This window comes from Xenia sp. Carnegie-2017, unplaced genomic scaffold (genome assembly GCF_021976095.1).
Source record: "Xenia sp. Carnegie-2017 unplaced genomic scaffold, XeniaSp_v1 HiC_scaffold_21, whole genome shotgun sequence".
Lineage (NCBI taxonomy): Eukaryota > Metazoa > Cnidaria > Anthozoa > Malacalcyonacea > Xeniidae > Xenia > Xenia sp. Carnegie-2017.
In genome coordinates, this window is record NW_025813484.1 from 740,640 (window position 1) to 753,261 (window position 12,622).

The 12,622-nt window shown below is 33.4% G+C and overlaps 5 protein-coding genes across 6 annotated transcripts; 4 read left to right on the forward strand and 1 right to left on the reverse strand.

The window, feature by feature from the left end:
* Positions 1 to 56: 56 nt before the first annotated feature.
* On the forward strand, positions 57 to 963 carry LOC124444450 (transmembrane protein 272-like; the record flags this gene model as incomplete). The annotated part of the gene is made up of 3 exons (XM_046995071.1): positions 57 to 94; positions 200 to 246; positions 386 to 963. Coding segments are annotated over 3 exons (492 nt in total), but the record flags the coding sequence as incomplete, so codon positions are not given.
* Positions 964 to 2,165: 1,202 nt separating this feature from the next.
* LOC124444749 lies at positions 2,166 to 3,719 on the forward strand. Of its 2 annotated transcripts, XM_046995396.1 has the most exons (5): positions 2,167 to 2,562; positions 2,877 to 2,945; positions 3,014 to 3,124; positions 3,190 to 3,246; positions 3,429 to 3,719. In XM_046995396.1, exons 1-5 carry the CDS (start codon positions 2,479 to 2,481, stop codon positions 3,687 to 3,689), a joined length of 582 nt encoding a protein of 193 aa, XP_046851352.1. In that variant the 5' UTR covers positions 2,167 to 2,478; the 3' UTR covers positions 3,690 to 3,719. The 2 variants fall into 2 exon arrangements, with proteins under 2 accessions (XP_046851353.1, XP_046851352.1); XM_046995397.1 differs by lacking the exon at positions 3,190 to 3,246 and having other exon boundaries at positions 2,166 to 2,562.
* LOC124444747 (OTU domain-containing protein 3-like) lies at positions 3,626 to 6,448 on the reverse strand. The gene is made up of 8 exons (XM_046995394.1): positions 6,037 to 6,448; positions 5,808 to 5,956; positions 5,397 to 5,653; positions 5,123 to 5,263; positions 4,878 to 4,968; positions 4,629 to 4,792; positions 4,249 to 4,446; positions 3,626 to 4,158 (listed from the first exon to the last, which is right to left on the reverse strand). The coding sequence occupies exons 1-7, from the start codon at positions 6,255 to 6,257 to the stop codon at positions 4,291 to 4,293; spliced, it is 1,179 nt and encodes a 392-aa protein (XP_046851350.1). The 5' UTR covers positions 6,258 to 6,448; the 3' UTR covers positions 3,626 to 4,158; positions 4,249 to 4,290.
* Positions 6,449 to 6,463: 15 nt separating this feature from the next.
* Positions 6,464 to 11,305, forward strand: LOC124444744. The gene is made up of 12 exons (XM_046995390.1): positions 6,464 to 7,027; positions 7,555 to 8,178; positions 8,246 to 8,305; positions 8,382 to 8,547; positions 8,629 to 8,729; positions 8,917 to 8,964; positions 9,045 to 9,164; positions 9,340 to 9,398; positions 9,637 to 9,852; positions 10,069 to 10,181; positions 10,378 to 10,532; positions 10,624 to 11,305. Exons 1-12 carry the CDS (start codon positions 6,695 to 6,697, stop codon positions 10,822 to 10,824), a joined length of 2,196 nt encoding a protein of 731 aa, XP_046851346.1. The 5' UTR covers positions 6,464 to 6,694; the 3' UTR covers positions 10,825 to 11,305.
* Positions 11,306 to 11,360: 55 nt separating this feature from the next.
* Positions 11,361 to 12,597, forward strand: LOC124444750 (gamma-aminobutyric acid receptor-associated protein). Its single transcript, XM_046995398.1, has 3 exons — positions 11,361 to 11,585; positions 11,836 to 11,914; positions 12,215 to 12,597. Exons 1-3 carry the CDS (start codon positions 11,496 to 11,498, stop codon positions 12,400 to 12,402), a joined length of 357 nt encoding a protein of 118 aa, XP_046851354.1. The 5' UTR covers positions 11,361 to 11,495; the 3' UTR covers positions 12,403 to 12,597.
* Positions 12,598 to 12,622: the final 25 nt, after the last annotated feature.

The following is a 12,622-nucleotide window of genomic DNA, read 5'->3' on the forward strand; positions in this document are numbered from 1 at the left end:
TTTTGATTTTAAATGTTTTATATTTTGCTACCTAGAGGTTGGGATCTTCTTTGTAAACAAAATTATTCAGATATGGGTCTGTCAGCGAGAGTGGGTAAGAAAATATTTTGAATAATCGAAAGTTTACTCTTTCGTTAACTCTTAATTTAAGTTTACTCTTTCGTGTTTTTTCCACTAAAATGTTTAATATTTTTCGAAGGTTTAGCTCTTGCTGTGCTTCTTTTAATCTTGTTCTCCTTATTGTGGGTAAGTATGCAACTAAGTCTAAACTGGGTTATCAATTGAATCAATAAACGAAAACCTTTTTGATTTCAAATGCTAAAGTAAACAATAAAAGCTATATCTTGTTTGAAAAACGATATTTATGTTCATTGCTAATATCTAGGAGCAATCTACATCAACGATTGTCCTGTGGAGAAAAAGATTCCAATATTTTTAGTGGTGGCCGGTATAACAGGCATACTACTTGTGCTGCTGACATTTCTGCAAAGTTGTTGCTACGACGAAGACAAAGAATCAGATCTGAGTTGCTGGCGTGTGTTCATAATTGCTATCATGATATTCTGGTCAGCGTGGCTGATCACTGGCTCATTTTGGGTATATTCCAACTATCGTCCAAAGTATACAAAGACAAACAAAGATGACCTCAGAAGATATTGCAATGAAATGTTGTATATCTTTTCTTTTTGGGCAATTAATTTGGTATATATGTTTTTTGTTATATTTCTCATCGCGGGTGTCTTCCTTTACTTATGCATGCCAGAAATCTGGAGTCAACTTTGGGGGTACTAAAACATTTTGCTCCTGGCTCTTTAACTTAATATCATTCATTTATGCTCATGGTATAACTGGTTATTTTTGTCAATAATGAGATACGAATTCATTATAAAACGTAGAATTTATAACAACGCTGTTATTTCACGCGAGGTATTCTTCAAAAAAAAATTGCAAGAAAATCGTGTACAATATTCGTACACATCTTTTTCTTTCGTCGCGAAACCAGAGGAATTAACGACTTTCACAAAAACACTTTTAGAATAAATTCAAGAATCATACAAGACCATCTTAAAAATAATCATAGAGTGGTTCTTACCTCTGCATTTACACATTACCTTATATGAAAACTTAAATCTTTTATCCTCCAAAGCACTTGGCTGGCTGATTTAGTCTTATCAGAGTAAATAATGATAACACCATTTCTTCTGACAAAGAGTCCATTTAAATGAAGTTTATCTTGAGGCCGGGTGACATATTTCGTTACACCAAATACAAAGCAAAGCGAAGAAAACAAGTTAATCAATTTGTTCACGTGATTCCACCATGCATTTCACTAATTGAACTTTACCCACATGTCAATAAAGCGCGCGAAATAAGAAGGATAACTTCTTTGGTCGCGCCGGCCAAACGACAAAAACGCCTTTAAAATAAAGATTTACGATTTCATATCAAACACAATGTTACGTGGACTTCAACGAGTTATCGAATGAACTTTTCAGCAACTGAAAATTTGAAATAAATCAAATAAAATTGTCATCTCAAAGTCATTCAAAATTGAGTCAGGCTAGCCGAGTTTCAGTCTTTCAGATGGGCGTTAAATGATTTAGTCGAATAAAAACAACCCAATATTCATTAAATTACAAGTATATTTTAACACTTCCTTTCTGGTCTTACCTTAAAAGTAATTGACTCAAATAAAATGAACATAACTTCCAGGAACGGCTCTGGCTTTCAGCGAATTCCAGGTAACTTTATAACTCAAGTAACGACTCGTTTCAATTCCTCAAAATCCTTCACGTGTTCACGCTTCGCTGAGTCTTCGGAATTGGGACTCACTCGAGAACAAGCTGCTACGAACCACAAACGGCATTAAGTGAATAAAACTAAAATTAAAACAGTCTAGCAGACTCTAGCTTTCCCACATTTTAAATTGGTGTAACAATGCGAATTCAGTCAATGCTCAGACAGTGGTCTAGACCAACAATTTTTGTTCTTTGAGATAAATAATCAACGATAGTTTGTCTAGACGCATTTCCGCATAATTCGTCATGTTCTTGTACTCTGATGACATAATCACATTTTTTTCCCTCACAATTGTTATCGCCTGCATTAGGAGTCCCAAGTCCAGTTTAAAACAAGTACGACGACATGTTTATTGCTGGCTTTTCAGTAAACTATTACTTTCACTTTTACTAATACCGATAATCCTTTATGAAAATAATATCATTTATTAGTAATCACTCCTTGGCAACCTTACTTTGTTGACATATATTTGATTGTTAGGCATTTTGACATGTAAACTCGTACTACACTAGCAATAGCAATGTTTGCTTTACTTCACTAAACAGTGATTTCTATGAGAAAAAAGTCATGTTGCTTTGTACATAAGAACCACTCACGAAAAACAAACGTTGGACTTTTTGTATAAACATAAACATTAAACATCAGAGCTATTGATTAAAGTGCTACAGTGTTGACATTATGTCTGTTAAAAGAGCCGAATATGATGACTCTATAAATGACTCCTATGCAGATTTTCTCAAAAAGAAAGAAGCAAAAGGAAAGGTATGAAGAGGAAACATGAATTATTGGCAACAAATTGTTTTAATGACAACATTGTATTGACTTGGACCAGCCCATTGACCAGCCTTGTTGATGACGTCTTTACTATAATCGCATGAAGAAATTTTTATTTATCATTTTATACTTACATACAACGCATTAAAGTTTTTACGGCAGAAATTTATTCTACGATAAAGGATTTCAAATTATTACTAAATCACATGACATAGCATCTGGATTTTTAAGATGCTTCCTGATTGCGTGTATATTAACTATTCGTGTTTGAAAAAAGCACCTTTTCTTATATTTACATGCAGTGGATCTCATATTGGGCAGTTCTCTGTCAAAACTATTTGAAATTTTATGAAACGAATAAGTGTGAAAAGGTAGGTTAAACACCTGTTCAGGCCAACTGTAGCGAAGACATTCTTATAATTATCAATTGCGTTTATAGCTTCTCGGTAGTGTTGAAATTGAAAGTCGTACAAAATGTGTTATTGCGAAGCACAAAAGCAAGAGTTATGAGTTCACCGTTTGTGCAGCTCATGGTCGTTATTTATTCAAGGTAACTTTTGATACTTGACGAGAATCATTGAGGACGTAACGTGACTTATAATTCAATTTGTTAAGTGTATGACAGAGACAAAAAGGCATCACTGGATGAGAGCTATTCACATTGCAATACAGGTGTAAACGCAGTTAAATATTCTCGTTGTTCAATACTTAAATGAACTGAAAAGTTAATGATTAATACGATAATCATTTTGAATGACTTCATTTCGATAGTTTGATAGTAAAATGTTGCGTTTCATTTCTTAGATTGTAGTATTATTAGGATATTTTACCATCCAGGCTTTTATTTGTAATAGTCATTAAAACGTGATGGTCCAAATGAAAACAAAGTTGAAGATTTAAAGGGTATTATCAACGCAGTTCATGAAGACGATGATAATGTCAGTTTACGAACGAATTTTCTCATGGTTGCGCCATGTTTAAACGTCTCGGAATCTTTATCATTCCCATCGATACAAGGTTTAATGGATGAATGCGAAAACGAACTGGAAACTGAAAGTATGTTGAAATTTATTGTTATGAACGTTTGTATGTTTCATGGTATGATTGTTTCTTAATAAACACTTCAGTCATCACTAAAAACTAAGTTTTTTTTTAACTAGGTAAGTATCTCCAGCATGTGCACATCAAATTTACCGTACAAAAAAAACATGGAAAGTCTAAGTCATTTACTTTTTTTCAACAAATTGCAGTTCCAAGAGACCAATTAATCTCAAAAACAAGAAAAACCAAAGTCAATAGTTCATTGACACTTCAATCATCTTACGACAACGAAACGTCGTTACCTACAGTACGAAGCTTACTTACAACCCGTGAACATAGTGCTGGCTCTGTGAGTTTGAATGTCCAACATTTCGACATGTCCAATTCTACCGTTTCTTCACGAGGGGATCTACGGTTCTCCAGACATATGATCAACGGCAATGTTCGCGGTGATATTTAAGTGAAAAAAGGCTTATATTGTGAAATGTTTCATGTTTGATAAGTCCAATTCTTCTATTTCATCTCCAACGGATGTGCGGTTCTCTAGGCATACAATCAGCGGTATAATCACGATGCAAAATCCACTCATATTTCTTGTAAATTTCAACGATAGAAAAATTTCGAATAAATCACCTGCAGTTATGTAGTAAAATGCATCATTTCTGCCTCAATCCTTTAAATAGCAAGAGCCTCGAGACCAACAAATTCAGTGGCAACAGAGCTTTGTGTATCGTCATTATTTGACAACTCTTTGTTCTTTAATTCCTTTCGCTTTTCTTCCATTCTTTTGGCTTTCTTTACTTGTTTCCGCTTCCGGTTACTTGGCGCAACCTAAAATTTATTCAACATTAATATTATCTATGATCATCATCGTCCAGCTTATCACCACGTTACAACTAGCGCCTTCATGTAAAGAAAACATAACTTGAAATCTTACAGTGAAAAACACAATTTCTTGTTGAAGTGGGAAATGAACAAGTATGGACACATGACGGTTTGATTGGTCATTTTACCTTTTCATGGCGTTTGACGGTGTGCCTCTCGTTATTTTTGCCAACATATTCACAAGCTTTCCTACTGGTGTTCGTCGATCGAGAGTCCTTTGATTTCTCTTCAATTTCTAAGTTCGTCATTTCTGAAGAACAAGCAGTGTCCTCCGCATCATTGACATCTCGATCTTAAAAGTATGTTTAAAAATATGCTTGTTTTAATGGAGGGAGAGGGGAAATTTTATGAAGATTTACGTTCAATCGCATTTATACCTTGGAAAGACTGCAGTTGTAGAATATGTCTAATGCTGGCATCAATATCATAGCTATTCTCGATCAAAGATTGCTGAATCAATTCCAAATTCTACAATGATAAACAAGAAACCATGATTTTGACATTATAAATCTGCACAACTGAGCATACATGAACACAATCTTTGTCCCTTCTAAGGCAAACATTTGCTGTGCTAAGAATACATGTACAGAACATAGCTCCCAGAAAGAACTGTAAAAGTAACCTGACAGGCGGTTGCAGCTTGTATTATGGCAACATCACTGGATTCATCACAAACAGTTTCCAGATCTGGCGATGTACTAAACTTCATCTTCGCTTTTTTTGATGCCAATTTATTTTCACCTAAGTCACAGGTCTCTTTCTTCTGTTTTCATTGCAACATAAACAATACAAGTAAAATAAATATATATGTAAGCACTTTAAGTGAACATATGCTATATTAATTATCAAAGCTATGTTTATAACGACAAGTATAAGCATTGATTTGAGACAAATACCTTTTCTTTATTATTATACATCCATGCAGGACCATTTATAGGATCACCAATACGACGAACAGAGGAATAATGGTCACCGTTATGGTAGGATATATGAAGATCACGTTTAGGATCATCAGGTTTGCGATATTTATCCCCTTCAATAACCCAACACCGCTCATTTAGTTGATGTATGACAATGTTCACACCATAGCAACGTGAAAAAGCAACAATTGAATCATTTCCTCCATATGTACCGGCATTCCCAAGCTCCTTGACTAATAAAAGAATTATATTAAGTTCATTTAGTTCTGTTTGATAGCTTATGAGACTAAGGCAATAATATAGAGCCGGCATTTTAGTCATCATTTTTGAAAGCTCAAAGCCGATGCTTTTAGTTTGCACAAGTAATTATTTTAATTCTCTTTTTACCATATTCATCAAATGATCTATCATCTTCAACAAATGGTTCAAACTGATCTCGATGATCTGCTAAATACTTCACTACAATTTTTCGATGTTGCAAATGGTCATCATCACTTCCGTCCAACTGATCAGCTAGAGCACGAAATAAACAGTTGCTACAAAAACAAACAAATATCTATAAAACAAAGTAGATTATATAGATATGTGATCAAAATCAATAAAAAATCTAACTAACCCATCTCCTTTTATGTCCTTTATCTTATATCCTATGACTTTCAACTGGTTTGAAAATGACACAAAGTTCTCATCATTTTCTAGATATTCTTTTGCTTCGCGCTCTTTCTTCAATGCATTTCTTCGCGCTCGCTCGTCTCGTTTTCTCTCAAGTTGGTGCTTTGGTAATTTTACTGATTTAATATTATTTCCCCCTTTTTTACCTTTACTGCTTTTTGTCATTCCTCAGAAACGTTGATTACTTATACACAGAGACATACAACATTTTCAAGTGAAGTCAAACACAACAGTATAATCTGTTGTCGGTCAAATAAGTGGTCAAATATAATTTTTTATATTTTCTTTACAACTAAAAACACCGCCATATTTGAGTCTTCCGTGTCGTTGTCAGCAGTTGCCTGGGAAATAACAATATACCAAAATGCAATGCGGCTTGGGTCCCAAAAGTAAATAATGTATGCGCAACGCAGTTCAACGTCATTGTTTACTCATTAATACATTGTTGTGGTTTTATTATAAAAGATGGTGTTGTATTTTATAATTGTACCTCTAAACTTCAAGTTTCATTAAATTTTCAGGCGTGTTCTGTTAAAGAAGCAAAGAAAAACATAGAGTTCATAATCTTTTAGACTTTAACAGCCGCCATTTTGCGGGAAATCATGGCGAGAGTATATCGAACTTCGCAGAAGAAGAAATCTTCAAAACGAAGAAATCGTGAATCTTATCACGATGAACATTCGTCCATCATGGATTGTGTTGAATACTTCGTCACTCTCAAATCTCGAGAAAATATTGAAAAGGCATATTTACATCCAGATAAAAAGAAAAGGAACAGATATTTTAAAAAGCTCTTCGAGTTTTTGGGTGGTGGTGATAGCCCTGTTGAAGCAATAGAATTAGCTCTCGGACGTGATTCAACCTTGAAAGAAACACAGTTTTCCATAATTTCTATATTTTCCTTATGGATTGATGAATTGGAAAGTTATACAGTGGTGAGAAATGCTCTTCGTTTACTTTTTTATTAGGGACTTTGAATTTTCCCCTTTTTACAAACAATGTTAGTTTATGTATGCTTGACAAATCTCAGGAATGCCTAAAACGTGTGCTTGCATTGCTTGTACACGTGCACTATTCATTTATAACAGAAAAGTGCTATGTCAATAAGTCTGCACAGTTCTATCTTACGTGCGACGCAATGGACATTTAATAATGGCAACCTTCACTACAATAATTTTTCGTTTTTCTTAACCTAGCCAACTTCATTGAAGTGGTGTTCGTTGGACCAATTTCATAATTTTTTGCTTGTTCGGTTGATTTTAAAGTTACAAAATTATTATGTATGCTGATAGTTGTATTTGTTTTCAGAACTTGCAAAAAATAAAAGACATTCAATTTATAACTTTATTTTTATATTCAATTCACCTCAGTATAAGGTTGGAATTGAAAGGCTTTATTATCTTTAAATATACGATAATAGTTAAAATAGATTTGCTGATAACTGTTTTCTATTATATTTTAGGCTGGATTGAATGAAAAGAAAAAACTGTTAACCTTTTTGTCAGATCGTAACATTGTAAAATTGTTAATTCGTCTGATTATGCTAAAGCCAAGTCAATCAAGTAGGACAGGGATTTTTAACAAATATCTTTACTATTACTGCATGAACATTTTAGGATACATCACTGACAAACAATTTATTGAAAGTAGTTTGGAGCGATTCCACAACATAAAAACCATACAGAGATATGAAGGTATACCAAGATTAGTGCAGTTTCTCAATCCACAGAACAATGATCCTTTGCTTGTATATCAAACTGCAGAGGTTCTTCATCATTTAGCAATTGACCAGTCTGATATATGCATAAGTATACATAAATGTGATGGACTCAAACCTTGTCTTCATTATATGATGCATAAAGAGACAGATAAGTTGTTTATGGACTATTTTCAAAAATATTTCACTTCAAAATTATCAATGTCTTCTGAGGATGTAGAGATTATTGAGAAGTTTTATAGTGGTAAAAAATATTGGATAAAAAGAGAAGAACGATATCCACCAATTGGTGGACATGACTATCACAGAGATTGCTTCATACATATGGCAAATTTACTGCAAAAAAACTGTGGGCATATTGTACTTGAGGTAAAAGACAAAATATTGCATCTCCTTTCATGATCTAAATACTTGATTAAAAGTCATCGAATTTTAGATTACACGTAGCTCGAACATTCCAAAGTCTGAGATTCTATCTTTAAAGCCATTCATGAAGGTATGTCTTTTATGATTTCTGAAACTATTTCTACATACACACATCAAGAAATTACATATTTCTGACCTATGTTCAGGTTCTAAGTAAATGGTTTTCAACACCTTGTATATGGAGGAAAGAAAAGACTATGCTTTGTGTATGTTTAACTGTGCTTGAATGTATCATTACTTGTGACAAACCAGTTATGTCTTCTGAAGATTTGCTCAAGAAGTATGACATTTGGAATCTTCTTGAACAGCATGGTAAAACTTAGACAAATTGCTTTTTCTTATGTATGACCTGTGAGAACTGGGGCTAATAATTGTGCTGTTTTCTCTGTTTAGTGTACAATCCTGATTGTTTAGTTGTATTGAGTGTTCTAAATTTGGTTAAAGAACTCAGTTTTAGATACAGTGATTTGAAAAGCAAGTTCATGTCATCTACGGTAAATTTCTTTACTTGTTTATATCATTTATTAAGGAATGTTTCAAAAATCTGTGTTTCGTTCATACTTCTCTAGTTTTCTTATTTGTACATACCTTCTTAAAAAAGCATCATGCCAAATGATCGTGAAATCAACAACTTTCAAACTTCCAAAGCTATTTTAATATTGTATTTATTTCATTTATTAGGTATACAGAAAACTTTTTCCTATTTTTATCCAATCCTACCAACAACAGGTGATATTAGCTGCTTAAAATTCATGAATACATAATGTACTCTGAATTCAAATGTATCGCATTTGCTCTTTTTGTTTAAGATCCAAACTGAGGCTCTAAAAATTCTCATATCATTCGCACAAACAAAAGCTGGTGCAGAATATGTGTTCTCTATTGGTATCACGGCAGAACAGTTATTCCTTCTCATGGAATATAACTGGGTATGTGAACTTTACTCAGATGCATGTTTCAAAGTCCAAGGAATTATAGCTGATATGAGAAAACCTTTTACAGCCAACAGCTTTAAGAAATAGAATATAAAATATACTCCAAAAAACATCATCTTGTAAACTCAAGATTTGATGTGGATAGAAAAATACTCCATTTTCTTTATAGCTTCCAACGGCGGAAGGAGTCAAACATTTAAAAGCAGCTCTTGAAGAATTTTGTCCTGGGTAAGAACAAAGGTTGACTTGTATTTTAAATGTAGTGTCAAAATATTAATCACATAAAGACTTATTTTCATTTTGTTTCAACCAACATTTATACATACTCTTTTCCTCAATAAACCTAGCGACAAATAACTGTCCACGTTATATTGGATAAAAGTTATTTGTCGCTAAAGTTGAAACAACTTTGTTTTGATATTTTACGTATTAGATAATTTTATTTTGTTATCATTTTCCATTTCAGCGAGTGGAATCGCAGCGAGGAAAAATTTCGCGAAGATTTACCAGGAAAATACTCTCTTCCCAAAGCGTTAAAGTTTAAAGAGGAAGGCAACGCGCGTTTCAACGCAGAAAAATACGATTCAGCTGTTATGTGTTATACTTTTGGTATAGAAAATGTCCCACCAGTGGAGCACTTTCCCATGGAACTCATCGAACCAGATCCTGCCTACAAACCTTGGTATGTTCTACTGTAAAATTTTTCTATTGGATATAGTTTTTTCGCGAGTGCGTTTGAGTCTTGATAGTTCTTTGGCACATAATTATTCATCAATATGATGGCCTTTAAGTAAAAATTAGGAACTAAAATGTTGCTATATATAAAGGGCGACAGTTTACACGTTTTTATTGAGCTAATTTGAAGTACGAGATTGTATAAATTCATTGATATGCCCAGGTATGCTCTGCCAGCGGTATTATTCACCAATCGGGCGCAGTGTTATATTTCACTAAAAAAATGGAAGGAAGCCATTGAAGACTGTACTCAAGCCATTATAAGAAGTTATGAAGGTGTGTGAAGCGTGCCATGTTTTATTTTATTCTTTTACTTTATTGATAATTATGTTTATAGCAATGATAAAACGTACAATAATAGTTATAAGTAGATGGTTTTTTCCTTATTACTAACGCACGATCATTGTAAAAATCGTTGAAAAAGTAAAATTCCTTTTCTTCAGTGTAAGAGCATGTTTTTCTCTATTCGTAGACAATGACGAGGCAAGAAAGATTCTTTTTAAAACCTCATTTCGTCGAGCTCGAGCTTTCATGGAACTAAAAGATTACAAGAGGGCGCTTAACGATATTTCATTTTGTTTACGTATTGACGTGACTGCAAACAACGTGAGATGGTATTTTCGAGAGGTGATTTATGTGAAATTACATTGCTGTACCATGAAAAAATAGCCGTTTATGTTCAGTGTGATGTATGACTTTATTCTATTTTCAAAACTAGATCTTGACTGCCTACCGAAAAGAGTTTGGTATCGAACCATTACGTCGTTGTGGTACTTGTATGGAAGGACTGGGGATGAAATTGAAGCGCTGTGCAAAATGTCCAGAATTGTACTGTTCGCGTGATTGTCAGACATATGCATGGGGAGAAGGTCACAAGCACTGGTGTAATTACTCTTTGGATGAAAATAATAGTGAATGATGACGTGCATTGCTTCTCAGCAGTTTTGTTTGGTTTTAGTTGGGTTCTGATTTTTCATTTTATTACATGAATTTCTATCGAGCAGCTAGCAAGACCTTGCATTTTTTATTTGACTGCTCAAAAATATTAAAATGCGGCTTTTTGCTGTTAAAAAAAAGTATTGGCCTCTTAGGTTTGTCAATAAAATTGCTTGCAACAGTTAAACAAGTCTTGTAGCATTGCATTTTACTATCTACTGTCCATATAAAGCGAGGTTTCTGTCTCATGCTCGTATGAGGTTTTTGAGTATTTGTGTACAATCTAATGTGGTATTTAATGTGGTATTATTCTGGGGATAGACTAAATTGAGATTAAAGCTTCACTATAATTCTATTTGATATATCAAACATGTTGAGTTAATAAAGTTGTATTGAAGTGAAGTTGTAACTGTTGTAATTCTCAGTTGAAGACGTGAAGTATAAACAAATAGGATTGTTTTTCATTTTGTTCGTGTGGCGTATCTGCTTTTTTGTTTTTGTGCTTCCATTTCTACTTAAAAAAGTCCTTTTGAGAAATTTATGCAAAGGAAAGCGGAAGAAGCAATTTCATTAGAGAAAGTTCTTGAAAGTTGTTGTGTTGTTACAAGTATTTTGTTAAAACTTCTTTCGTAAAGACGTTGTTTATTGTTCACCATGAAGTGGGAATACAAAGAGGAACATGCGTTCGAAAAGCGTCGCGCAGAGGGCGAGAAAATCCGCACGAAGTATCCTGACAGAGTCCCGGTTTGTACAAATAAACTACTTACCAAAGCGACATGTCGATGGCATGACGATTCTAGCATTACAAGGATACGATTTTAAACATACTTATTGAGTGCTTTTAATTAATTTACTTGCATTAAAGTTTTTCTGCATTTCTTTCTAAAGTCTCTCTAAATTACTAAAGTGCCCACTTCGGAGGAATTTGATTTAGTTGAGTCTGCCATGTTGTGGTAGATTTATATAATTAAATATTGTATTTCTAACTTCCAAGGTCATCGTGGAAAAAGCACCCAAGGCAAAGATTGGAAACTTAGATAAGAAGAAATACCTTGTGCCATCAGATCTTACAGGTATGTTAGAAAATGTGAAGAAAGAGAAATACTTATTTTAATCACTTTAGTGAAATAGGCATAGGAATAGGTCTTTTGCTTTTTAGAAAAATAAAAGCAGTTTAATTTATCCTTTTCTCTCACTATTGACACTTCAAACAAAGATTAGAACCTAGAATTAGGTTTCATCTTCTTGTATATAATACAACTGGTCAAAGTCTTCTTTATATTTGTGTATATTATTGCCTTCTTTGTAGCTATGCATTTAACTTGCATCAATAATTAAAGACTACAAAGTCATTTTATTTTGTAAAATTTCAGTTGGTCAATTCTACTTTCTCATTCGAAAACGTATCCACTTGCGTCCTGAAGATGCTCTGTTCTTCTTTGTAAATAATGTTATACCACCAACTAGTGCCACCATGGGTCAGTTATACCAAGAGCATCATGAAGAAGACTTTTTCCTTTATATTGCTTACAGTGACGAGAGTGTATATGGATATGCATGAATGAAGAACTGAAAATAATCAATCTCTTGTATATGTACAGTAATGCAAACCAGTGTAGGTTTTTTCATTGAATTATTTCAAATTCACATAATAATTATTCATGAAAGATACATTTCTAAATACTCTTTAGTCCTTTATATTCCTTTGCTGGCACATTCAATGTACATTCCATAATAATAAAACATTTTATTATAATTAATTTGTTATTATATTTAAAATC